General features: G+C 35.7%; 1 protein-coding gene across 4 annotated transcripts in view; it reads left to right on the top strand.

Moving 5' to 3' along the window:
- Positions 1 to 398: 398 nt before the first annotated feature.
- Positions 399 to 26,997, top strand: part of ZZZ3 (zinc finger ZZ-type containing 3) — a 37,134-nt gene continuing 10,535 nt past the window's right edge. Inside the window, exons 1-8 of one of the 4 annotated variants that reach the window (XM_061345121.1) lie at positions 399 to 555; positions 3,549 to 5,110; positions 19,757 to 19,895; positions 21,299 to 21,446; positions 21,530 to 21,645; positions 21,950 to 22,021; positions 22,200 to 22,301; positions 23,630 to 23,725. In XM_061345121.1, coding sequence (XP_061201105.1) covers positions 3,600 to 5,110; positions 19,757 to 19,895; positions 21,299 to 21,446; positions 21,530 to 21,645; positions 21,950 to 22,021; positions 22,200 to 22,301; positions 23,630 to 23,725 — 2,184 coding nt within the window. In that variant the 5' untranslated portion in view covers positions 399 to 555; positions 3,549 to 3,599. Of the gene's footprint in view, positions 556 to 3,548; positions 5,111 to 19,756; positions 19,896 to 21,298; positions 21,447 to 21,526; positions 21,646 to 21,946; positions 22,022 to 22,199; positions 22,302 to 23,629; positions 23,726 to 26,997 lie in introns of all 4 variants that reach the window. The other 3 variants (XM_061345120.1, XM_061345119.1, XM_061345118.1) reach the window with 3 other exon arrangements.

Raw genomic sequence — 26,997 nt, 5'->3', positions numbered from 1 at the left:
TGTATCTAATTATAAAGCATATTTGACAATGCATTTCATAATTTGTTAGTTGTTAATAATATCATTCACTACCTGTTTTTTTTTTGTGTCTGGTCAAGTATCTTCTGAGGTTTGAATACCCTAACATGACTCTGTGCCATGAATTAATTTGTGTGCACATCTTTAGTATGATACAGTGAATCTCTTCTAAATAATGAAGAAGGATATTTTGCATTTGAAACCTAAATTAGCATTTCACTTCTTAATTACTTTGCAGTGTTACTGTTCTTTATGTAGGACACTTGTAAAATTGCTAATTGCTTCTTAAAAAAGCTGTTGCTGTTTGTATGTCCTGTTGCAGTCTTTTTAATAATTAATAAAAAATTTAAATGTTGATGCCTTTGTCTCTTTCCCAACAGTTTTCAAAGTCTTGTTAATGTGATGGCATAAACTAGTTAAAAGGCATTTGGATTGCATCATGGATATCGCCAATGGTCATTGATACTATTTGAGTGACGCAGTAAGAGTCTGCTGTATGAAATGTCAGAAGTCTGTGTTTCTTCTAGTTTTGCAATGGTAAGTTTTTTACATTTTGTGCTAAGTAAATAATAACTTTTAAACTTGTTATGTAAGGTATATTTCTTTAGAAAGTAACATACCAGCAAGTCAGTAACGATTTCTATCTTGTGTATTACTTCTGATGTCTGTAGATTTCAGCAGTAATTACCAAAGTGTACACTGGGTTTAACTTACTTTATTGGTATCCATTTGAAATGTAAGTTATTCATCCTTAACGTGTGCTGGCCTTAATTAGAACAACCTAGGTGAAATGGAATATCTAAATGACCCTGGTTTTCATGTTTGGGCTCATCCCCAAATGAGATAACTTTTCAAGAAGGTATTAAATGTGGGTGGTGTTGTGGTTTAACCCCAGCCAGCAATTAAGCATCAGACAGCTGCTTGCTTCTTACCCTCAGTGGGATGGGGGAGAGCATCAGAACAGTAAAACTGAGAACAAACTTGTGGGTTGAGGTGAAGACTGTTTAACAGGTAAAGCAAAAGCTGCGTGAGCAAGCAAAGCGAACCGGGAAATTAATTCACAACTTCCCATGGGCAGGCAGGTGTTCAGCCATCTCCAGGAAGGCAGCGCTCCATCACACATAAAGGTTATTTGGGAAGACAAAACACCTTAACTCTGAAGGCTTCACGCTTCTTCCTTCTTTCCCCACCTTTGTATGCTGTGCATGATGTCATATGATATGGAATAGCCCTTCAGTGAGTTGGGGTCAGCTGTCTGGCTGTGTCTCCTCCCAACTTTTTGTGCATCCCCAACCTACTTGTGGGTGGTGTGAGAGGCAGAAAAGGCCTTTGCTCTGTGTAAACGGTGCTCAGCAACAGTGAAAACATGCCTAAATTATCAGTGCTGTTTCCAGCACGAATCCAAACCAAAGCCCCATACCAGCTCCTGGAAACTAGAATATTACCCTAGCCAAAACCAGCATGTGTAAAAGGGGAGAACATACAAGCAAGTTTATTCGTGGGGGAAAGAAGTATTAACAACTGTTACAGACTACATAGTTACATGAGCGGTTTTCTCTCTTCAGCTCAACTACTGGTGTTCTGCCCATTTGCCGTTTGCCATATTATTTATATTTTTTCTTAAGGCAGAGTTCGTTGGACATGTCACACTTTGTTCTGCATTGTTAGTTTTAAATGGACAATGGAAGTTTGTACTACAGTTCTTTACATGTATCTCCAAGAATACAAACAGTGCGGCTTTCCAGGCAATCGTGAAAGGCAGCAGAAATACCTACCAAGCAGGAAGCTTGTAGCAGCACAAATACAACGCAGTTTTGCAACATTTAAAATTTCTGCTTTGTAACTGCCTTTCCTCATTACGCAGAATGATGTGGTGTCTTACACAGTTGTATCTAGAACTACATCAAGCAGTGCTTCTAGGATATGTTACATTCGTTAAGAAATATTACTTGCCTTATGAATACCTAAACAGAGACAATATAGCAATTACTACTAATTGCTTAGGAGATGTACTGGTCTTGTCCCATTTTGTCTGTTCTGCTCTAGTACCATCTGATGCCGAAATAGTAAATATGTGAGAATTTATGCTCTCTCCTCTCCCTCCCCCTCCTCTTTGCTGAAGATGCAAAATGAAATAGTTTGCCTCCATTTGTCTTTTTCAGCCTTTCTAAATAACATGTAAAAGGCTTGATTCTGTATTTAAAATTTTAAGTCTTCACATCATGTCAGTTGAACAGGTTTGTATAATCTGAAATTTGGATAGATGGAAAAGTATATCATTATGTACAAATGTGAATCTGTTCATGGGTATTGTGAAAGGTTGGTGGTGATACGCAGTTTGAAATGTTGAGTTTTTAAAGATGAAATGAATAGAAGGGTAAGACTGAACTGATTTCTCTTAAAAATGTTATTTTGAGATTGGACAAATTGGGTACTCCTACATTTCACCCTGAAATCTGAAATACAGGCACTCTCAGACTGGAGAGTGTTGAGAGAGAACTGTTTTAAACTCAGCTTTGAGTCTTAATGAACTGAAATCCTATGTAGGTGATGATTCATCTCACCAACTGTATGAAAAGTTTTGACATGGAGAAGGCTTGGGAAACACCCTTCTAGTACTTCAGAAGAGACTGCTGAGAAGATAGAGACAGGCATTGACATAAATGTTGCAGAAATAGGGGAGATCCTGCTTGGGTGTAAGAAAAAATGTTCACTGTAAGGATAGTTAAACACTGGGACAGGTTGCCCAGAGAAGCTGTGGAATATCTGTACTTGGAGGGTTTCAAGACCCAGCTGAACAATGTCCTGTGCAACTAAATGTGAATTTAGTCTTGATGCTCGTTCGAGCAGGAGGTTGGACTAAGTTGCCTCACAGAGTCCTGTCCAACTTGAATGATTTTATGTTTCCAATTCAGGCATTTTGTTTTATTTGGTTTTTACTATTAATGACTGTAACTAGGTTTTGCTGTTGTGATTTATTTATTTTTTAGTGCCCTGTTAAATTAGAATTGCAGTTCTGTTTTGTTACATGAGTGATCTGTTTTTGTTTGAAGCAACAAATGAACAAGCAAATATGATTTTAATGATTTCCTACTTCATGTGTGAAACCATGTAACTGGAAATTGTGGGATATTAAGAATGTGATTTGATACCTCTCATTTGACAAGACATACTTAAATAATAATACCAATACATTATATCATATGTACAATACATAAAAATAGTATTTTAGGAACTGGAGCCTAGCTGGAACATTCCACTCTTACATAAGGCATAACTATGAACAACATTCACATACAAGTACTAAAGCCTGAACAACCACAAATACCAAGTCAGCTACTCTATAGCTTAGATGGAAAATTTCTTTAATGCCCTAAAGAAATACCACAGAGAGAAGTGGTATTAATACATTGCATAGGCATGTTCAGTTTTACGTTAGATACATTTGTGATGATGTATTCTTCAGATTTTCTATGTCTGTAGGTGTTGAAGTATTTTTTTTCTGATTGTTTTGTTTACATTTTTTGAAGGTTTCCCAATGAGTGGAGCATGATGAACATACTTTAGGGACTTGCCATAGTATGGCTGCTTCTCGATCTACTCGTGTTACAAGATCTACAGTGGGTTTAAATGGTTTGGATGAAAACTTTTGTGGTAGAACATTAAGAAACCGTAGTATTGCTCATCCAGAGGAAGTTTCACCTCATCCTCAAATACGGTCAAGGTCACCAAAGAAGAGGCCAGAGTCTGTGCAAACTCAGAAGGGCAGTAACGGTGGAAGAACTACTGATTTGAAACAACAGAGTGCTCGGGAGTCATGGGTGAGCCCTAGAAAAAGAGGGCTGTCTACTTCCGAAAAAGATAATGTTGATAAACAAGCTGTGGAAAATTGTGAGAAAAAACAACCAGAACCTGTTTCACCAGTTTTGAAAAGAATTAAGCGTTGTCTACGCTCAGAGGCACCCAACAGTTCAGAAGAAGACTTGTCTGCTAAAACAGAGAAGGAATCATTGGAGCATAAAAGCTTAGTGTCGGACAATGATGCTGTCTCTACAGGGACAAAGCGAGCTTGCCGATGTCTTATATTGGATGATTGTGACAAAAGGGAAGTTAAAAAGGTGAATGTCTGTGCAGAAGGATTTAATAATTCTTCAATAGTTGATGAGATTGGAGGCTATCAGACTGTCAATGGAGTTGGTGAGAGAGACTCAAATTCTCTTAACTGTGATGACTGTCAGCTTGATGGGAACACTAAGCAAAACAGTGCTGGTTCCTGTACGCCCAAGGACAAAACAGTAGCAGAAAATGGAGACTCATTTGCCCATTCTTCATTGTTGCTTAACAGCAGCAAGGAGGACAGTGTTGTAGACCATTATGTGCCTTGCACAAACTCTCAAGAACAGGTAAAGTTAGAGGACCACAAAATAATAAATGACTGCTTGCCTGAGGAGCATGCTACTCAGGCATATGAGCCAGCTACGGGGTCCTTTTCTGAAATCCAGTCATCTTTGTTAAGGGATTCGGAGGAGGAGGTAGATGTTGTAGGAGATAGTAGTGCCTCTAAGGAACAGTGTGCTAAAAACACCAATAGCAACCCGAATGCTCATCATGACAGTGCATCGATCTCAGGTGAACCTGAACCACATTCTTCAGTGCTGGACTGTGTTTCAGCTCCAGTGACATCCATGTCAGAACTTCAAGAACACAGATACACATTGAGAACTTCACCACGAAGGGCTACCCCTGCCAGAAGTAGCCCTACTAAAAATAACTCTCCTTGTAGAGAAAATGGACAGGTTGAGGAAAATAATCTTAGTCCCACTGAAAAGAATGTACCTGTAGGTATTAATAATATCAATGGATCTCCCCAAAGGTCTGAAGAAATTAAACAGAATGATAAAGAGAGAAATGGTAATACGGGAGATCATGGGAATGATGGACTAAGAAAGCCACTTTCTGAGGCTAAGCTTGTTGCTGGATGTGTACCATCTGCCAAAGAGAGTGCCAACATCCACGCTGCAGAGGATGATGAGGAAGAGCCTGATGTGTATTACTTTGAATCAGATCATGTGGCATTGAAACACAACAAAGAGTATGTGTAACTATGGTAACCATGAATTCTGCTTTTGTTTCTTAACAAGGATATATAAATTACTAAGTATGTAAATACTTTCATGAAAACTTAAGGGTTTTATAGTTTTCATACTCTACAGTCTTTATTTTTCTTCTTGTTTCTACCTCAAACAAAATTAAAACTATTTAATATGCAGTATGATGCAGTATGGTACAGCAATGTGGTTTATACATTTCTAGCAATATGAATTCTTTAGCCAGAACTTTTTTTTTTAAACACATCTGTTATGCCTTTTCTCAAAAAAACTATCTGGAAGCAAAACCAAAGGAATTACAACCTTTACTTAGAGTTCAGTTGTTTTTCAGCATATCCAAGAGGCACAGCACATACAGTTTACAAAATTACCATTCTGTTTTACATAAAATTTAAGTTTAGATACCTCTTTTCAGAGTATAATGGGAAAGACTTAACATTATTTTGTTAAGGAGGCTAAATTGATCAAATGCAGCAATTTGAGAACTTTCTCCAGAGTAAATTTTGTCTACATTGTTGTTGATATTCATCAGATGTAAATATCTACATGTTTATTATTAGAAAAGAGCACTGACTTGGCTTTGTATTTATCATGTAAATGTCTCTTAAGTAGAACTGTTGTATGTTTGTGGTAACTGAAAAAGATTCCTGAAAGAAAAGGGCAATTTTCTCAGTGAAGGAAGTTTACATGGAGAAAATTTTTCTTCACATGATTGATGGGGCCACAGCCTCTATTGCAGAGGCTTTGTAATGCTGTTTAGACCTGTGTGTTTTGCAGTTTAGTAGATGCTCTACATCTTGGGAGTAGCGAAAGGTCAAATACAGATGATCTTCAGTTTGTTGCATATGAAGAGTTAAACCGCTGCTTGTAGTTTCTGTGTATGATCCAGCACAGTTGTAATGGATATGGGGCACAAGGCACAGATGATCGCTTAATTCAGCAGAAGTTTGGCTGGGTTTTTTTGGTATTAGAGTTGCATTATTTTTAGAATGAAATTTGGTTCAGTATTGGATATTAATAAATTATTTTAATTGGAGAAAATTGTAAATTAGAGCATGGTTCCAACAAACTATGATTTCAAAATAATGATCAAATATTTGCAGCTTCAGTCTTGAGCACAAAGTGTATGCACACTTTTTCTGGTAGTCAGAGAGAAGATTGCTGTTTCCTTAATTATAAATGGGGGAAAAATAGCCTGTTGTCTTCTTACGGTTTTTAGATGATTTTGTATCTGTGTGTAGTATCACTTCGCTGGTTATGTTACTACAAAGATACATTAGCAATGGTGGGAGGTTTAGTATTTATTAGGGAAAGAACAATAAAGATCATACCAGATTTTTAGAAGTAGCCTGAATTTTTACTTATTTCAAATTAAAAGTGTCTTGAAATCTGTAGTTTTTAAAGATCAAAATCTACAATTGAGTGTTAGTGCTGTAAAAAGGAACAACAAAACAGGTTTTGGTAGGGTTTGGGTTGTTTTTTTTTAATCTATTCATACACTTAAATACAGCTCTGAAATGTCCTTGAGGAATTTCAGGAACTAGTGTTTGTTTAGTTAGGTTTTGACATACACAATTGCTCTGAAGATACTAGCCTGTTTGTGAGAGATTGTTGGGAAGCTTTTGCAATTGCAACTAGGACTTGGTGACTTGCCAGTAACATGTTGCATGAATGCAGAGTTCAAGAAATAATTACTATTATTTTTATCCTATCTTACATCTTACTGATTTTGGGTGCCAAAAAAAGTCAAAGCTAGAATTCTCTTCTTGATCAAGACACATTAATTTCTACTCTTCAGAAGGGAAGCATGCTCCCAAAGGTAGTGTGTGTATATATATAATTGGGAAATTATGGACAGTCTTTCTTTATAGTAGTTTGTTTTTTGAAGAAAATAAATCTAGTATTCTGGTGGTTCCTGTTGGCAGTAGGTCTGTATTTTGGTATTTGAGTGCACTTGTCCTTTACCTGGAACTTCATAGTTAAAGAGTTAATAAAATACAGTGCACTACAGCCTTTTTAAATTTAAAAAATACCAAGGTTCAGTAGAGTATACTCTTAATTTGCATGTTGCAGTTCTTGAATACTGTCTTAATTATACCTTTGTTTAATCTCATTTGGTGCTTATTGTATAAAAATGTTAAACTGAAAATGAAAAAGGGTTTAGCAGAAATATTTTCCCCTATTAGTTAGATGCAAAGAATTTCAGGGTTCCTATGTGTCAGGTAATGGCTATTTGCTTTGCCTGTTACGTATTTCTGGCTGTGCAAAATATGCTGATCTTCTGCTCATCAGATCTTCAAATGATGCACAGCTTCGGTTTTCTGTGCTTCATTAGTCTGTGATTAAACTTGTCTTGAATGATTATTCTCTCTGGTTTATATTTCTACTCACTTTTAAACGCAAATTCAGAGAGACATTAGCATCTTGGCTAACTTGAGGAGGCAGGTTTCTCAAAGAAGGCATTAGTATCATTCTTTAGATGTTCCACAGCAGAAAAAAAAAAAAAAGCTATATTCCTCTCTGTTTTAGAAGCAATTTGATATGTCTGTAAGCTTACATTATTTCTTGTTACATTACATAGCTTGATGACATACACATTCATACAGCTGATTTTCACTCTCCAAGAAATTATTGTAACATTGGTAAAGTATGAATATACCAAAGCTTTCAACAGCTGTTGATAAGGATTTCTATAAGAAAAACAACTAAATGTATTTTGTGGTATTTTTGTATGAACTTTGTTGCTTTTTGACTGCTGTCATGTTTAAACAACATTCATATATTGGTATTTCTGGATAAACTGGATGATATATTAGGAAAAATAGTCATCACACGAAGCAAATTACGGAGTATTATTATCCAGAGAGAAGGCTGAAATGATGGATGATCCACAGCCTCTGTAATAAAATAGATCTCTCCTACAAAGACACATCTGAGATCTCTAAACAGAAATTTTATTGCGACATAGACACTCGTGTAGATAATAACAGGCTGAATTGGGAGACGGTATAATTGTAAAGTATTGTTAATTTTTCTGTTATTGCACACATAATTTGAATTTCTGTGTATTATGATTCCTCTCAGGACAATACGGTTTAGTGCATATTTGAGAAATGTGCTTGTATGTTCTAGCTCAGAAACCTTTGTGTTTTCTCTTGAGATACTTTCATAAAAACTGAACTTGTTGATTTAAATCTTTTTACACTGCTTAATTTTATATGCTGTGCTTAATGTTTTGCATATGTCTTTTCTCAGGAGTTTCCCTTATCTCTGTACTGTGTCTTTTTATAGTTTAATTCTTTCTTATAGTGCAGTAGCTTACTTTAATTTTTTATGCTATGCAGTATTTTATTCTCATTACGTTTCCGCCTTTGTCCAGTGTTTCATTTAGTGCCCTTTTTTCTTTTTTTGTTCTTCCTCTCTTTCTTTCTTTGGAGGTTTGCAATGTTTGGCAGGTGTTAAGTTACATGAGGGGAAATATTTTATTTAACACTTAACTCTGAGGTCTAGATGAAATTGTAATTGAGGAATTGAGTCTTCATATGCATATAATGCAGTATACAGGGTGTTTCTAGAATCCTGTAAACTGTGGTTAGCTTTGTAGGAGCCACGTAGGCCTGGAGGTAAGCTCACTGAAATGCAAGAATTCCGCATGAGCACTTGCCTACAGGCATTCAGCTGCTAGAGTCAGGACCTTGCATTTGTTCAGTAGATAAATATTCTCATACATCTTTAATTTCCTTTATTACTTTATAATATTAAAAATAGTAATAGCTGTACTGACATTTAAACTGAAGACAGATTAAAATGAAATATTTTAATACATGTCTTTAAAACACAGTTGTATGAATTCCTACCTAGTGTGGGCTGTCTTGTTGCAGAGGCCTTGGGGACAGAGGACCATGTAGGATTATGCAATCAAATTTAATACAGCATTGACAATTCATAGTAGTACTGTTAATGTTTTTGGGTGCAGTTTTAATGTTACATGAATGTGAGAAAGAAAAGAAACATCTGTGACATTTCCTATGATATTTTGTATTTAATTCTGTCTCAAATGTTTCTGCCTAATGGATCAGATTGAAACAATTCTCCATAAAAGTTACTGGATGTGCCTTGTTAGAATGGGTTCTGGTGCACCTTGCTGTAGCACTTACTTGAGAAGTGCCTTAAATAGACTCTTCTTAAAGTGTAACTGTACTGTAATCCTGTAGCAGTCTTTTTCACTAAGGTGAACTTATGGTTTTACCAGCACCATGTTTTTTCCTTAATTGGATGACAACTAGTGCTAAAAATTAAAATACTTTTGATTAATATATTTTTAAGATAAAATCTCCATGTCTAATATATTTTGGACAAGAATAAACATCAGTTTTGTAATTTCTCCCTATGTATTCAGATCTGTGTCCCAGAATTATGGTCAGATTTATCACACAGTATGGATTTATTGCACAGATAAGTCAGATAATCTAGTATTTCTTTGTCAGCTAACTAGGAGTAGCCAATATTGTAGAATAAATTCCCTTCCTATATTATTTTTAAGGGCACCTTTGTCTTACTGTTTGTGAGACACAGAGCTCTAGTCTGAGGAGACTTTGATTCTTACGTTGTAGTAAATGGAATTGATACAAATCAGGTTGCTTTTTGTAGTACCAGTTTTAATCTATACTGGGGTCAAAAATACGAGTTGGCAAGTAACTTATAAACATGTAACCTCTGAGTACTTCAGAGAATGTCATCAATATAGAAGAATTGGGGAAGTACACATTTTTAGTGTTGAAGAATAATAGTAGTAAATTTAAAAAAGCATATGTGCCATGTATTTTAAATTCACCCTTTGTTCCACACAAGAATGGTGTGACATACACTGATACTATTAAAACATGTTAGCGTAGTTGGCATAGAACCCCATTTATTTAAGAAATATAAGAAATCTTTGCTGTATTTTCCGTGAGTTTAAAGTATTAAGTATTTTGAGAATTTTGTTACTGCTAACATTATTATTTTATCATGTTTAATAAGATTATTTCTATGTATAAATACTTTTCAGTGGAAGAGTTACAAGTGACACAAAATTACTGCAGGACTGAAGATTAAGGTTTAGTTAAGAGTATTTTTGTAATCATAGAATCATGTACATAAACTAGAGTTCTTAATTTGCAAGAGAGAGTGCCTTCGGCATGCGCTGCATCTTCTTTTCTCTCTCTGGTAATAGGCTTAACTCTGGGAGCCTTTAAATGTCAAGTACATTTGTCAAATTCATTTTTCTTTCTTGAGCATAGTTATCTTGCTGTCAACCAACCACAGCACAATCCCAGTGAACAGCACTATCACACACAGTATGATTCTCATTTAAATAATGCCTCCTGTGGAAAGCAAAGCCTCATTTCTTATTGATTTGTGTCCTTTACTCCTTGAAGTCTTTTCTCTCCTGATGTGCCTGATATCTGCGTTTGTTCTTCTGCCTGTGCTCTCACCTTCAAGAGTCCTCTGTTGCAGCATCCTGTGATGATCCAGAGTGTGAGCTGTCCAGTGCAGAGCCAATTCTGTGCTGGCTGGCTTGGTAGCAGTATGTGTGGGTGCTGACCAGGGAATGTGAAGAGTAATGCTTGAATTCTGCTTGCCTTTTTCTTGTGGAGACAGTAATTGTGGTCTCTCACTGTTTCCAAACTGCCAGTTTTTAGAGAACATGTGGGACTTTTCTTTCAGAGTTCTTTGATCAACGTGAATCAAAAATCATGGCTGGCAGGTGGAAATGCAGAAATTTCAGGAGAAAAAAAAACAAAAGAAACTCCAAAAACAAAACCACAAACAACCCCCCCTCCAAACCTAAACAAAATCCAAAACAACAAACCCCACAAACTTACTACGTTAATGCAGAAAAAAAGAAGAAAGTTATTTTTCTACCTCTTAATTTGGAAATGCATACCATTTCTAAAGATCCTTATTAGTAAATTCATCTAAACTGGAAAATATTAGTAAATATTAAAAATGTTTTCTATGTGTAGGAAATACCAGTTGGGGAAAAAAGTTTAAAATAAAAAGAATCTTTGGAAATTCATGGTCCTGATTTAAAGAGAGAAAACCAAGGTGGGGTCATAGTCTTTTCCCCTGGCACAAGGGAGAGTAACGCTCTGGCTGTGTTTTCGGCAATGCAAGCAAGGGATGCTTAGCAAAGGCAGAAGTGGTGAAGTATGGTTATGCCAACGAAAGGTGTACGTGGTGGGACAAGGAATAATTATCATAGCTGCCTACTTGGTAGGGAGGTACATGCATTTCACTAAAATACTAGTAAGTGTAGTGTTGCCACCAAGAAAACAAGAACATAGTGACTGGCAGATGCTATGAGAATGCAGCTATCTTTACTCTTCAGTTTTAGCTGAACTAGCTTGAACAAACTCCATTACCAGACGTAATATTTGTTGTAACCTTACATGACATTTTGATAGCATCTCCATTATGAACTGCAAAACTGACTGGCAGTATCTTTTACAAAGGAATTTTATGAGCAGTGTGTATTAATATTTTAGTCTCAACAATAAGTTCTAATCAAGATACATGTTTCTTTAGTACGTGCAAAGTACTTAAACTATTTTGAGAGGAGGACAGATCCTACTTTCAGGTTTCCTTTAAATTTTATTCTTACTAGGAATAGCCAGCTGATTCTTCAGTTCTTCAGCATTGCACATCTTTCTTTGCTTTGTGTAGTTCAAGGTGAAGGTACACTGTTATTTTGTATAACAATCTTTTGGAAGTTTTATGCTTCCTAGGCCAAAGACCGAACATGTGCCTGTCCATGGATTATTATCATAGTGAGGGCTAATAAAACCAGACATCTTTCTAATTGTCCTTCCTCTTCTTTAGCCAAAAAAAAAAGATTTAAGTGAATGTTTCTTTGTATTGCTGTTGGAGCATTCGGTTTCTCATGATTGCACATCATGCCCTTGTAATCCAGTTACAGTCTTCAGGTATTACAGTAACAGAATACTTGAGGGGATATGCCAATTTCTTCCTTAAGGCAAGACTGTACACCTTAATTAACTTGGGGGGGGGGGTCTTCCTTGGGTTTTAGTAAAAATCTGTGTGAAATAACAGAGTGTGTTGAAGGAGTACAGGAATCAGTGGTGTCAACTTTCTCCAGTTATTTTGTTCAGAGGATTTCTGTGCAGTTGGTCAGTCTCATGGTAATATGGGTTGCCCCTTTTTGTCTTTGGAAGAAAGCGTCTTATGAATTATTTCTTCCCCCAGCATCTTCTTAGGGAAGTGTCTAAGTGGAGATACTGGAGGAATCTGTGGTATTTTCTCTCAGTAAGGGAATTGGGACCATTACAATTAGAGATGAGGAGAAAGAGTTGAGGATGTGCTGTCAGTCTGTCTTTCTGTGCCCTTTCTGAAGAAAATAATTTTACTGCCACTTCATCATGTCACTCCAAGCCCTGAAAATAGAGGGATGACAGGGACCTATATCTTCTTTCCTACTAAATGTCACTGTCCCGCAGGCAAATACTTTACAAATTGCTGTTCAAGGAAGCTCAAAAAGCTATATTAAAATGTGTTAACTGGAGGAGGGCTGATGGATGATGTTTTAACCTTTCACGTTGACAAGACTAAAACAAGTTACACATTTGTTTGGAGACACAGAGACCTAATTGCTACTAAATTTTTGAAAACTTGTTGGAAATGTGGGTGTTTGGTAAAAGTGCTTTTGTACAGCTAGTATTAAATCCTGCTGAGTGCGGTGGACAGCTCTTGACAAGAATGAAGCCTGTAGAAGTGTATGAGTGGGTGTTCTGTTTCTGGGACAGAGTTAAGGATTTAAAAGGAAAGGGACATCACACGTTCATAACCAATAAAGTACCAGTAAGGTGCTTGAAATACGAAGTTTGGAGCTGTGAAAGTTAGAAGGAAGGTGAAAATAGAGTGGAAAATGGCTTTTTTGCATCCAGGTAAAAGACTGCAGAAGGGTTTCCTGGTTTGGTTGAGGGTTTGTTGTTTCTTTTAACAGGTTTTGGCTTAGTTCTGGGTTTTTTTTTGTTTGCTTGTTTGAAGTAGGGGTGTGTTACTGCCTGAGGCTGGCATTTGGAAATTGTTCTGTTACTGGCGGGGTAGACTTGGAGAAGCCACTTAATGTACGCTTTAGTTGTTTCATGTATAAAATGGAGGTACAGTTTAATGTCTTAGAAGTCTTTTAGAAGCATGTTAAATATGGATAGAGAAAGTACAGTAAATTGCAGTATGTGTAAAGAGGTTAAGCTAGAGTGGAAAATGATTTCATAATGAGTGGCTTGATTGACTATAAGTAGATTACCTAGGTCATAGTATCTAAGCATTAGGTAAGCAAAAACCTACCATATGCAGCTTTATTCAGGCAAAGGTGCTTTTATAAGTTCTGATAGGTCATGGCATATGCTCTTACTGGTTATGCCCTTAAACTCTTTTCTCTTTCTGAAGGGAGATCAGGGAAGGACCAGTTGTCTATCAGTGTCTTCTGCTTCCTTGTTGCTGTCATGTGTGTTCTACAAATCTAGCATTGAATCCCAGCATGCCTGCCTAGTGCAGTAACAGATTTGAAATCTCTGCTGCACATCAAAATAATTTGTGAGCAACTAGACAGTGTCAAAATTACTGTGTCATGGCACTGGCAAAGGTCTCAGGCCAAGTTTAAAAGCTGGAAGCATTATCTGGTATTTGTGAACTGAAAGAAACAAAACCCAAACTAAAGCATTTATTTGAAATTAGAAGTTTATGTTTGATATGACTTAAAGATTTCTTCAGGAAGCCAGTCTCTTACTACGCCTGGTTTAACTTGGGAATTTGAACTGCCATTAATGTTTCCCTTTTCCTGCAGTAATTTGCAGTCTTGCAATGTATTTATTATAATATTTTCTTATAAGAAAACTAATAAGGGATTTCTTTTCTGAATTGCTGTTAGTAGAAGAAAATCCTAAGTGATAAATGACTAAATATAGGAGAGCATGTTTTAATCTGTTCTTTGCCAGAGTGCCAGTAGATGGCAATAAAACAAAGACTTACTTCAAGCCTCCTTATTGCTGATACGTACTGATTTTGTGTCACTGCTCTTGGAAATACAGAAAAGAATTTGCTTTAAATTAGATATTTTTCTATATGTATTTTAGCCATGTTCTATATGAGACACTTAAATCCTACTTGCACAAGAAATAATTGGTATTTTTAATACGGAGTTTTAATTATGGTACACACATTTTTACCTTCTAATACACAAAATTGGTGTTACGATACTTTTTATCATATTGTGAACTCTAGAACTGTAGAAGTGCATTTATTTTGGGAGGGGGAAGTGATGACCTCCAGCTGCACAGCATTTTGTCAGTTGAGAAGATAAATCACTTCTTTCTTATTAGGAGTCAAGGTGCCACGTCTTTGCCTAATACCAAATGATAATTGTAAGACAAATGTAGTTGATGAAGTAGCTTTTTTATTTCAAGTAATTTTTGTGAGCATCCAAACAGTAAATTGTAGGGAATGCTGTGTGCTGATTTTTATGATACAAACCAGAAAAAACTTCTTGCGACAGTTTTCTGTTGTTAATAAGTGTCACCTTTGTCACCTGCTAGCTTTGTAAGACTGTGTTATATGCTGCTAACCTTTTACAAAAACACTGACTGACTTGCATTAGTGATCTAACAATAGTTAGTATTTAAGTAAGGGAAAAATTACTGTGTTAACAATGCAAGTATCTTAAAATCGTATATGGTTCATGCTAAAAGCAAGTAATAAACATTTAGCTATGTGTCTGTAAGACTGAACACTGTCAGAATTTGAGGCAGTCAAAGTTGTGTGAGCTCACATGTGTATGCGTAAATGAGAATGTTCATTATATCAGTACTTCAAAGGTGATTATATAAGGTTGAAAAAGATGAAATAAGGACTAAACCTTGAACTGGCAAGGACCTCCTTCCATTTATTTTCTTGGAGGGGAGAGTAGAAGTTACACTATTGTTTCCAAGTCTCTAGCTTTAAAGAATTATGTTGGAATATTAGATAAGTTCAACTATAGTGCACAGGAATGTTCTGAGATACCTCTTGATAATTTCAGATTTATGCATAAGTTTGCTTTGGATAAAGACACGCAACATAACAATTCTTTTTATGGATGAAACCAGTGGCAGAAGCTTTCTCATATGTTCTGAAGAATGTTTGAGTATTAAGACTTTGTAGGGCGCTTATATTTAGAGGAAGCTTGGCATTTTTGTGGTATTTGGTGAATGTTACCAACAGCCACTTTATGTCTGCTCCTTACATTGTTCAACAAAAGTGATGCTTCACATTTAGGTACTGCAATTTAACTGGAAAGCTTCACTTACTTTATTTCATCCATCGATTTGAATTAGCTACCTGAAAGTTTTGATTCCATATATACATAGTGAGTTCTAAATCTCATTGTTGGCTCCCGATGTGAAGAAAATAAAATCTGTGATGTACCTATGGGTACATAGATCTGAAAATGTAAATATGGTTATCACAAGATTGCAAAAAAATGGGGGAAAAAGGCAGATCTCACAAAACTCTTATCAAAGTGGAAATGGGTCTCGTTAAAGTACTAGCTACACTATTTTCAAGCTTTATCATAGATGAGAAGAGGCTGCTGTGTCCCTAATCACTATTAGAACAAGGTTCATGGAAATGAATAGTGTAGTAGCTAATTGCTTATGGCAGGACTTCCAGAAATGTGGCTCTGCTATGTCGTAATTATTTTATGGAGCAATCTAAAAGTGTGGAGTAATTATTGCTGCAGCAGAACTACTGAATCAGCAGGAGTCCCTGCTCATCAGTATCAATCTTAAAGAAGTGGCTTTTGTTTTTTAAATATTGATCCCTCAAAACCCCATGTTAATCAGGGTTTTTCAGCATAGAGATTCTGAAACTGTACTGTAGTGAACTACTCAAGTGTTCATCTGGAAGATTCCTGGCAGTTAACGTGATTTAAGAAATTACAAGAGTGTTTCAGTACTGGGATTGTGGAAACACAAAATTGCATTCTGTAGAATGAAAGTTTTCTTTCAAAGAAAACTGCTTCGGTTTTTGAATGTGCTAACAATTTAGTAATTAGAACTGAGAAAAATGTAACTTCTGTCAGTGTAGAGGATATGACTGACTGTGAGTTTACGCAGATCATGCAGTTTTAGTTGGATGAGTTTGTTTTGGCAGAGGAGAGGAGATAATTTTCCTTGGTAATTCCTTACAGATCTTTCAGAAAAAGTTATGTAACTGTAGGTGGGTAATTTAGAGATTGCTCTTTGAGCATCCATTGAAGGATGGAGCCAGTTTTGTTTTTAGTGAACAGGGTCCCAGTTATTTTCTTTTTATCTTCATTAGGCTTTTTAAATTTTAGAGGATGTTAGCACAACTGCAAAAGGTAGTTTGAGTCATAATGGTTGTGCTTATTTACAAAGAACCTTGGAAGATGTACAGTAAAATTGCTAGCCATGAGTTTTTTCTTTTTCCTTTTTTATTTTTATATAGTCCTGGAAATTATGCGGACAGTCTGTTGCTTAATGCACCATAAGTATTATGTTACTGCTTGAGGCTGAGAAGCCAGAACAGACAGTGGCTTTGAGAAAGTGCTCAACATGTGTGTTGTTATTTGGCTTACTGCTTTTTCAGAGAACTACTTGGCTTTATTATAGTCATGTAGGGCCAGAGAACTAAAAGCCTGTAAAAACATGTGAAAACAGTAGTGGTTCAAAACTTAAAAGAACATATGTGGCCATATTATAAGGCAGTGAGTTAAAAAGTTGTGTTGGAATTTAAAAGGCAGTGCAGTGGTTTGGAGCCAATGCAGCAAATCTGAAGCACCTGAATGTGGACTATGCAAACTATGCATTTCAGGATTAGTATTTTCAGTTTTTTCTTGGCAATGTAAGGCCCCAAAATGCACATTTTGCTGCATTTCAGTACTTCTGATATTCATTTGATAAAATGGCAGTCTTATTCCTGGGTTTCAGAATATATTCATTCGTATGAACTGAAAATGTATGTTAAAAGTAAATAGCTCCAAGATAATACTTTTCTTCAGCAGAGTTAAAAAGAGTGCCAGGAAATCTTTGTCTGAACAGTTTGTTCAAACCCCCCTTTTCTCTCTTGAATTATTTCATTATAATAGTGCTATATAGGCACAGATCAACATCACATGACATGTTTTTGAATGATCCTTCCATTTTCCTAGTATTATATGTATGTCCATGAAGACCAGAGGTATCTTTTCTGAACCCTTTGTGTTCAAGTCAGTGACTGCTTCAGTGAGGTCACATGACTATTTTAATGAGGGAAGTAATTGGAGTTGGGTGTTGTTGTTTGGTTTGTTATTTCTCCCAAAATGCATTTTCTTCTCTTTCCATTCAGACGTAATTATTTAAGGCCACTTCATTCGAATGGTTTCTTCCTCCACTTTACACACGATTATCATCATTAAATTAGTATTTCATCTTAATCACCAACATTTGGTTGCCATTTTTCTTCTATGTATGTAAATGTTTTAAATGAAATTCTTATTTTCTTTCAATTTCATTTGGAAAAGTAATCACTGAAATATAATTTGAATAAAGGAAATAAAATGGCTCAAGAAAAGAAAAGCAGGTATTTAATGAACATCATCTTAAATGCAGATATTCATGCATGCTACTGAGCCTCTGTTATCGTGGCTAGAGGTAACTCCAAAGTCTTGTATAGGAGTTCTGCCACCTGCTGATAGAGAAAGGCTTTCTATTGTCTGGGTTAAATGATCTCCCCTGATATTATAAAGTTTTTCTGTGTTGTTACAGCTGCATCTACATCAAACATGTTAGCAGCCTGCCTATGTATCATATTTCTAGAGCATGCAAGGCAGGCTTCTGCATTGGAAGTGCTGTCAGTCCACTTGAGCATGGACAGATCCTGCCCAGCACAAAGCTGGGCAACAATCTGCTGGTAATAACAGATCTTAATTCCGCATATGGCAGGATTCCTGTAAGCCTGTAGCACCGGTCTGTGCTTTTGTCTCAGGCCAGTTTTGATGTGCCATTACTATGTTCCTAAGTTATTTCTGAGTTTGTTTTTCATTGGTTCAAGAATAGTCCCAATAATTATCTTCCTTTATGTGAAGTTATTTTGTTTAGAAGAAACTGGAGCACAACTTCCAGTACTGAAAATATTCCTCTACTGTTCCAATATCAGTGCCCTATTTAACAAGCATTTTAGGTCTTAGTTGCATATAAAATTGAACATGTGCAGACAAATTTAAACAAGTTCATAACATAATTGTATCCTACTGTTTTTTTAAACTAGTTCAGTATTTTTGTTTCAAATTTGAGAACGTATAGCTGTATTTTATGTTTTCGAATATTATAGTTGAGCGGAAAGAAAATTACCTTTTATCATGGGGAGGCAGCAGTTCAATGTCTAGGTAGGAACTTCAGTATTTGATGGTACGAAGCCTGTATTTTGCCTTCGGGCTGTTTACATCCCTCCACTTAAAGCCTTAGCCAATTATCAATGCAGTAAATTGAAAAACTGCCATTAGCTCAGTAACCTCTGGATCTTTTCTGTAGTACATGTGCAATTCATTGTTTTAGGCTTGTCTTTGTTTAAGCAATAAGGGAACAGAAAGAAAATTTACTGTAGTAGTGAATAGATCTTACCTGTTTTTATTATACATTAGGTTGCATTTTGTGCTGAACTAATATACAGTTATAATATTAAATGTCAGAAAACATGTGCATAAGAAAAGTTGATATACAGTAATTTGCAACAAAGGGGCCATGGGTGACTATATGATTCAGAAACTGAAGTGGGCAACACTACCTTTAAAGCTAATAAAAGGTATTAAATGCACTTACCCATTTTTAAAGGCTGTGTTACAATATAGTATGATTTCCTGACTCAGCTTTAGAGAAAACAGTTTGGGAAACGTACATTATTGGGTAAGGTATGATAGTCACATCAGTGACTTTAGAATGTATCTGTTAGACAGTCAAGGTTGTGTGTGAATCTGAGACAGCAGGTTTGAGAGAAGGCTCACATTTTCATTTAGCTTACATATTCTTAGAGGAATCTGTTTTGTGTTTATTTAGAAAATTACTTATTCCTTGGTTTATTGTTACATTTTATAAATGATTCTCATATTCTGCTCCAAGGTGAGGCTTCTGTGAAACGATAGATGCAGTTTCTAAGCCATTCCTGTCCACCTTGTGGGTGGTTGAGTGAAATGTTAAAATTCTATGGTAGAGCCATTTGTGTTGGGTAGAAGGAAGCTGATTTTGAAGTCAAAGAAACTTTGTAAGCAAAGCTTGTTGGTCGTAGCTGTTGAGAATATGAATAGGTTGTCCTTGATACCATACTATTCTAGCTAGTGTAGAATTTACATTTAAAAGAAATCACTGGGGATTTTTTTGTTTGGTTTGTTGTTTTTTTTACTGGGTTTATATAAACTCATCTACTTCTCAAATAGATTTGATATATTTTTTATATGTCAGTAAAAATGTCTGTGAACTGTTTCAGATAAGCTATGAAATGTGGTAGATGCTAGTAGGTAATCATGCCTAGTATTTAGATGGGGGGTGGTGTCACTTTTAAAGATGAATTTAGTGAGACATTTTCCTTTGTCTCTGTAGTTATCAGAGACTCTTACAGACGATTGCTGTACTCGAGGCTCAACGTACTCAAGCAGTTCAAGACCTTGAAAGTTTAGGCAGACACCAGAGAGAAGCGCTGAAAGATCCTATTGGATTTGTGGAAAGACTCCAGAAGAAGGTATTTCAATGGGCTTTAATTAAGTCTTACTTTGAGGTTGGTTGGTTTTTTTTTTTGTTGTAAATAACTAGTAATGCATCATCTGTAGAAATCAGACTTCTGTATATACTTGCATAAACACTGAGTTTAAAATTCTTTATCTGCTGAGCAAATGTTGCTCTTTGTTTTCTTATTAAATCTATAAGACCTAGTTCTTCAATGATTTTATTAAGTATGCTTTCATTCCTTTTTTTGGTATGTAGAAATGTAACCTTTAAATTTCTAATTGTAGTTCAGGCATTTTAGGTGTTTTAATGCAGAGGTGACTGGAAATAATTCATAGAAAAGCATCAGATCAAGAATTCATAACTTTCTCATTAGAGAAAGTTAAATGTTGTGCTCTGAGCGTAATTTGGTAGGGTATGTTTTGAAGAGCAGGAAATGTAGTTCATAACTTGCAGCCAAAATGAGCACTAGAAAACATACCTGAGTTCTGGATAACATAGTAGGATATTGAGGAGCATTAACTTTGATAAGGAAACATTCTATTTTCAAGCTTTAATAAAAACTAGCAACAGGGATACTGAAAAATGCTTAAAGTTTGAATACTTTCTTGATCTGCCAGTGGCAAACAGGCTTGACCTAGTCTAGTAGCAACATGTTGTATTTCTGTGAAGCCTAAGTAGGTATTTTATGGTGCTCTTCTCCTAAATTTGTTGACACCTAAGTTTAAAGAGAGGTCTGATATAAGTCCGTTGGTTTCAAGAGTTGTCTTTCCATTAGATTTTGAGATGAGCTAATAGCATGCATGATGTAATAGTGTTCCATTTGATAATCATTGTACAGGGAAATACTAATGATTGTTGAAAGTATGTGGTGTATTTTGTCTCTAAACTAAAGAAGGTTGACCTTGAAATAAAGTGCTGAGTTTTGCAACAGCTGTGTTCTAGTCAGAAGACGACAAAATCAGTGTAAAATACAGGTTAGGTTTATCAGATGGTAAAACTCAGAATCTTACAGTTCCCTGTGTTAAAAAAGGTACAGATCCCGGGCAAGCAATATGTTTAAACAAAACAAAAGATAGGCATCAACGGGATTTGGGAGTCAGAATATAGTTGAATGACTGACTGAAGTCAACTGATGTCAACTGTGAAATACATACTTTAAAGATTTATGCTCAATAAGCCATCATTGACCATGCCGCTGCATATTGTATATTCACTGTTGTGTATTATTTTTGAAAGATACCTTCTTAAAAAGACTGTGTGCTGCATGGCACTTGAAAAATTCCGATTTTAAATTCTCCTGTTAGCTAAAAAGCAGTATCAGGTTTTCATAAGCGATCAGGATTTGTAGTTTTATGTTTGGATAGACAGCAGTTGCAGTAAATATTGCTTTTCATTTCTCATTCTTGTTTTTTTCAGGTTGATATGGGTCTTCCATATCCTCAGAGAGTTGTTCAGCTCCCTGAGATTGCCTGGGACCAATACACCACTAGCCTTGGAAATTTTGAGAGGGAATTTAAAAACAGAAAACGTAACAGTAGGAGAGTAAAGCTGATTTTTGACAAAGGTAAAAGGAAAGTGGGCATATGTTATAAGAAAGCAGCGACCAGTGTGGAGGTTTAGTAATTCCTTTTTTGTTGCTTACAGTAGGTATACCTGCAAGACCAAAAAGTCCTTTGGATCCCAAGAAGGATGGAGAGTCTATTTCGTACTCTGTCTTGCCTTTAAGTGATGGTCCAGAAGGTTCTACAAACAGTCGTCCACAGGTAGTTGTTACAAAATGAAAGATAAAATTTTATAAAATAGTATTTTTTTCCTTTTTTTTTTTTTTTTTAATATGGGGTAGGGATAATCCTAAGTGCTGCTTCAAAAATTAATATTGGTGATGACATCATTAATATACTCAAATCAGAGAACTTATTTTTGGGTTTGGGCAAATTTTAATTCAAATTTTTGTACATTTTTTTGGTTTGGTTTTGTTTTTACTTCAGAAGGAAAAAGTTAAAATCAAGTTATCCTGATTGTACTGTTTCTAAATATGTGTTCCATTTTTATACTGTATTTAAGCAGATGATAAGAGGGCGACTTTGTGATGAGACCAAACCTGAAACTTTTAACCAGCTGTGGACTGTAGAGGAACAGGTAGGAGCAAACTCTTCCATTTTGCAGCTGTAAGTAACATACGTGAGAATAAAAGCAAATTTTCTAATAATGTTTAAAGGCCTTAAAAATACAGTCCCATGCATGTAGATACTCATCTTTTGACAACTCATACCGCTACTAAGAAAGATCTATTTATGTTTTTTCCGTGTTGATTTAGAAAAAACTTGAGCAACTGCTGCTGAAGTATCCACCGGAGGAAGTAGAATCCCGACGGTGGCAGAAGATAGCTGATGAACTGGGAAATAGAACAGCAAAGCAGGTAACAAGGAAATCCCTTTCCTTGACTTTTTTTTTTTGTTTGTTTTTAAGCTTTTTAGGAAGTGCTAATAACAGATTATATCCATGTCTCTCTTCAACACTGAAGTGATTTATTTCTAAGTTGGGGTTTTTTTTCTGTCAGCACCCCTCCTCCCCCAGTTCATAAACTGAGGGATTAAAAAATAGGGTTTATTTTTTGTCATGTTAAAAAATAAAGCAGTAACAACTATTTTTCTAGGAAAAACATTTGACTGCTTGGGCATTGTTTGAGTGCTTTGTGCTGTGGTAAAAGTGATGTCAGTCACTGCATCTTAGCACTTGATACAGATTCATAGAAGATTTGTTTGTAGATGTCTTTTTTAATAGAAATAAATGAAATCCAGTGTCTTATTAGTAATCACTTTCACTTAAAAATGTGACAGGAAGGTCTGCATTTTACTATTAACAATGTGACTCTTGATCTGAAATGCAGAATTTTAAAGGTGCCCCAAAGCCCAAGGCAAAGCTGCCAGACCTAAATGTTCATTAGATTTTGACAGCTTGCATTTAATTCTATATAGTTAGTGACACCAGCTGTTTTCAGGTTGACTTACACCAGAGTGCTGAATTTCCTTCACCTCAATACTGCAGAATGGGCACACATGTGAATACTTACAGACAGAAGAATTAGTTCTGTACTGGGGCTGAGATCCACAAAAGGACACAGTTACGGAGTCACTGAGTATACCTGCATCTGACTTGTTGGGATTTTTCCCTTAAAGTTACGTAATTTCACCATTTTGACCAGAAGTTAAAATTGCTGATGTTCTGTGTTTACAGTATTTTAATTTTTCCTGTTTCAGTTGTGTGCTTTCAGGTAAAAACATATTTCACTTTACAGGATTACCTCATCTCTGATCATATCTATACTTACAGGTATATTTCTCCATACCTGAAAAAATGTATGCTTGCTTACTTTATAAATAAAATGTAAAAGTACTTTCTGTATGCTGTGTGATTTTTTTGTCATTGTTAGGAAAGAGTAAGCTTAGCTTCAGCAGATTACAAACTACTAAAATTCATTCTGTTCTATCACAATTTTTGCTGGATTTCCTGTGTACTTTTAAACAATGCTATTTTTTTTTTCTTTGAAGTCTGCCTTTGAAGTGTCTGGAAATACTACAAAAGCAGTATTATAACGTAGGTAATGGTTGGAGTACTTGTTGCACAGTAGAAAATGAGGATTTCTTGTTCTTATATTTTGAAGCAATGTAGCAATGCTGCAAAACTTAAAAGCGAAGGCCTGCTACGTTTTATCTGACACTTAATTGTTGCATGTTGTTTTTCTAGGTTGCCAGTAGAGTGCAAAAATATTTTATTAAATTGACTAAAGCTGGTATTCCAGTTCCAGGAAGAACTCCAAACTTATATTTATATTCCAAAAAGGTGAGATAATATCACAGCAGTAATTCTGTGTTTCTGTTTTCATTTGCGTGCAAATTGAGTCTCAATCATTACTGTCATCAACGGGTTTAAGTCTTGATTAGTGCTTTCTTACAGGCTAGTTCCAACTTGCATGTAATTTTTACTTAATAAAGTAATCTTTTGCTTTTGCCATTTGGACTGTAGAGTGAGTTGAGTGCTACTCTAGTTTTACATCAACGTGTTAATTACATCTCTGTTGTATAATCCTGGGGACATGAAGTGTCAGAAAAGAGAACATAGCAGTCAGATTGCAGGCTGAACTAAGAGGTTTGAGTGACTGGTCTTTGTGTACTTTTTCCTCATTCTTAAATTTACAGTACATGATCTAGAAGAGGATGAAAACCCTGTGGGAAGAAATGAAAAGCCCTGTAATTCATGTTGTACAGTCATCTTCCCAATAAAAAAAAACCTTAGAAAATTATATATAAGTGAACTAGCACAAGCATAGACTAATAACTGAATTGTCAGGTTTTATTTTGATTTGCAACAGATAAGGTGGTTGAACTAGAATTGTCATAGAAATGGCCATTAAAGTACAGTGCTTTTCCAGAACTTGAAATGGATGAGAAAAGAATATAGGCCTGAAAAATCTTCTTACATTTGCAAAAGAAAAGACTAGAATTCTGTTCAGACCAGTCATATATTTTGATTTAAATAATGTGGTACTTTTGGGTACTTGTGATGTTTGAAGAGAGTAGTCTCAGGTTCTGTGGGGGCTCTGGTTTGTTTTTTTTTTGTTACCATTGTGTTTAAAAATTTCTTTAAAATCTGTTAAAATGGCATTTTGTAGAGTAACGCTGCTTTTTGCATCCAGGTGTCCATGATGTTTTCTGTTTAAGAATAGAGTAAACCTTACACTGCTCCACAAAAATGCAGTTTGCCCATTTAGTCCCTTGAAAGGTTGGGAACAAAAGTTACTGCCAGAGGGGCTCAATATAAAAATCTACCAAATCTCGTCTTTAATGATTTAGAATGTTACACATCCCCAGTTGTCTTCTAAGTGCTGCAAACAATAAGTGCTTGTATCAGAGGCTTTCCAGTTTGCCATCTAGCATGGTAATGCCATTTTACTTTTACCAGGATTTTACCCTACTATTCTGCTCTATAAACAGATGCAGGAAAGGTGCAGGCGTGACTCTGTCTGCCACCATGTCTATTGGAAAAGCACTTTTTGGCAGAAGAACTAAAAAAACCAGCTGGAAACTCTGATAGCTTAAATACTGTGGTGAGATTCATCTGTCAGAACCCTAAATTTTTGTGCAGTTTACCGTACTGTGGGGCTAATTTCAAAAGGGGTTAAAAATTCATTTCTGAAAATTATAATCCTTTAAATTCTTTATGTCACCTTACCATTTTAAATGACCTTAGTCACGTGTCTTTTCTTCTCTAAGTTTTATTTGGTAAACTGCTATTATAGAATGTGAGTAATGTTCTCAGGGAGCAGGTAACTGTATTTCAGAAATAGTGGAAATACTTCTTCAGTACCCATGTGACATTTTAACCATATTTGTCGCTAATTTGAGGAGTTATCCATAAAGTCCCTTAATGCCTTTGCTCAGCATGCAAGTACAGTATAACCAAGAGTGAAACATATTTTTTGTAAATTTATTAACATTTTCCTACTGCAATGGTAATGTTACTGTCCTACAGATTTTTCTTAAGTGTATATGTAGACCAGCCCTATCTTACATCTATTTTCACAGTGTGAATCATGTCCTCATTACCAGGTCTTAAGAGTAAGGTCGTTGTGCCCTGGTTTGTATTAAGGTAGCATCTCCATTTTATATTTGTATCGCACATAAGAAAAACAGGAGATACAAAAAATGAAGCAAATAGTGTGTGTGTCAGAATTGAGCTCTCAGTCCGCTAACACAGCTGTCTACTTAGAGCACAGATTGACAGGTTGTAGTTTTTCCCAAGTCTCCAGTGCAGATACTGGATACAACATAATGTGGCAGAAACGAAACGCAAAGGGTTATTGGAAGCCTGTTTCATGCTTATGCTCTGCTAGTCCTTATTTTGATATTGACTATGCACATAAGCTCACTGCAGTATTTGCTTAATTGCCAATAATACAAGTATGGAAATTGGATGCTATACTTCAAGCATGTATCTGCTGGAGAATGAAAACCATAGATACATCTAATGTAAGTAATTGCATCAAAAGGGATGTTTCACAAGAAGGTTCTCGTGTTTCTCCGTGGGGATTGCACAGGATGCTTTTCTTAAATGGTTACTGGGGAGGTGAGAAGCCTATTCAGTTCATGAACGTCCTGTTGAAGTTACTGTGTATATCTGTTCATATGGCATAATGCCTCTTCTGATAAGTGATACAGGAAATTAAACAGGATGCATTAGTTATTTTTCTATATAACCGTTATCTACTATTGGTTAAAATAAAACCAAATCAGAGATATAGGGCAGTTCTTCAATTATGGCTTACCATTTTCAATGTAAAGCTTATATAATATCGTTAGTGCACCTGATTTTAAGGTTAATCCAAAAGATACATTTCCCACAGGAAAAATGATTAACTGTCTGCTTTTATATAGCATTTTTGTTCATTCTTCACCAGAAGTAGAATTATATTAAAAAGAGAATGCAAATCCTCAATTAAATTCCTAGGTCATAACTTTATGCATAACAGTGGTACTATTTAAGTAGAGACAGTTTTCCTTTCTTGATTTCCAGATTTGCTATTGAATGCAGATCTGTTTTCTGTTAACAGAAAATTTAAATCACTGTGTTAGCTCAAGCAGAAATACTGTCTAACCTTAGAAATGGAATTATTTTGAGGGGGGTTGAAATCTTAAAGGAAACCAGAAAAGCAGCAAAACCCAGGAAGTCAGTGATCATGAAGCAGGTGAAAAAATTCTATGCAATGGATAGTACATCAGTCTTGGAACAAAATGGTCATTTTAATTTTATGCAGTGTAGTTCTTCTGCAGATCTGAGATGCCATCTTCCAATCGTAACTACAAACTTCATCTCTTCCCTGAAGAGTGAATGGAGCTAGTCTCAATTCCTTGTTATATTTCTGTCCGCATAAGCCACATTCCATCAAAGATAATTCATGTGTGATTTGCAATTACAGATACACTCAACTGTAATATACTGCTAGTTCCCTCTTTGGAGGTTGAATCACTCTTTAGAGAATCAACGGTTGTACTATAGTATTATAGGTTTGTAACTGATACAAGAACCTTTGGGATAAAAAGTCTTGCATAAAAAGT

This window comes from Neopsephotus bourkii, unplaced genomic scaffold (assembly GCF_033783945.1).
Source record: "Neopsephotus bourkii isolate Nb327-2 ecotype Australia unplaced genomic scaffold, CSIRO-AGI_Nbou_v1 NB_234, whole genome shotgun sequence".
NCBI classification, from domain to species: Eukaryota; Metazoa; Chordata; class Aves; order Psittaciformes; family Psittacidae; genus Neopsephotus; species Neopsephotus bourkii.
Note: the sequence above shows the minus strand (reverse complement) of the source record. Positions and strands in the feature narration are given on the sequence as shown.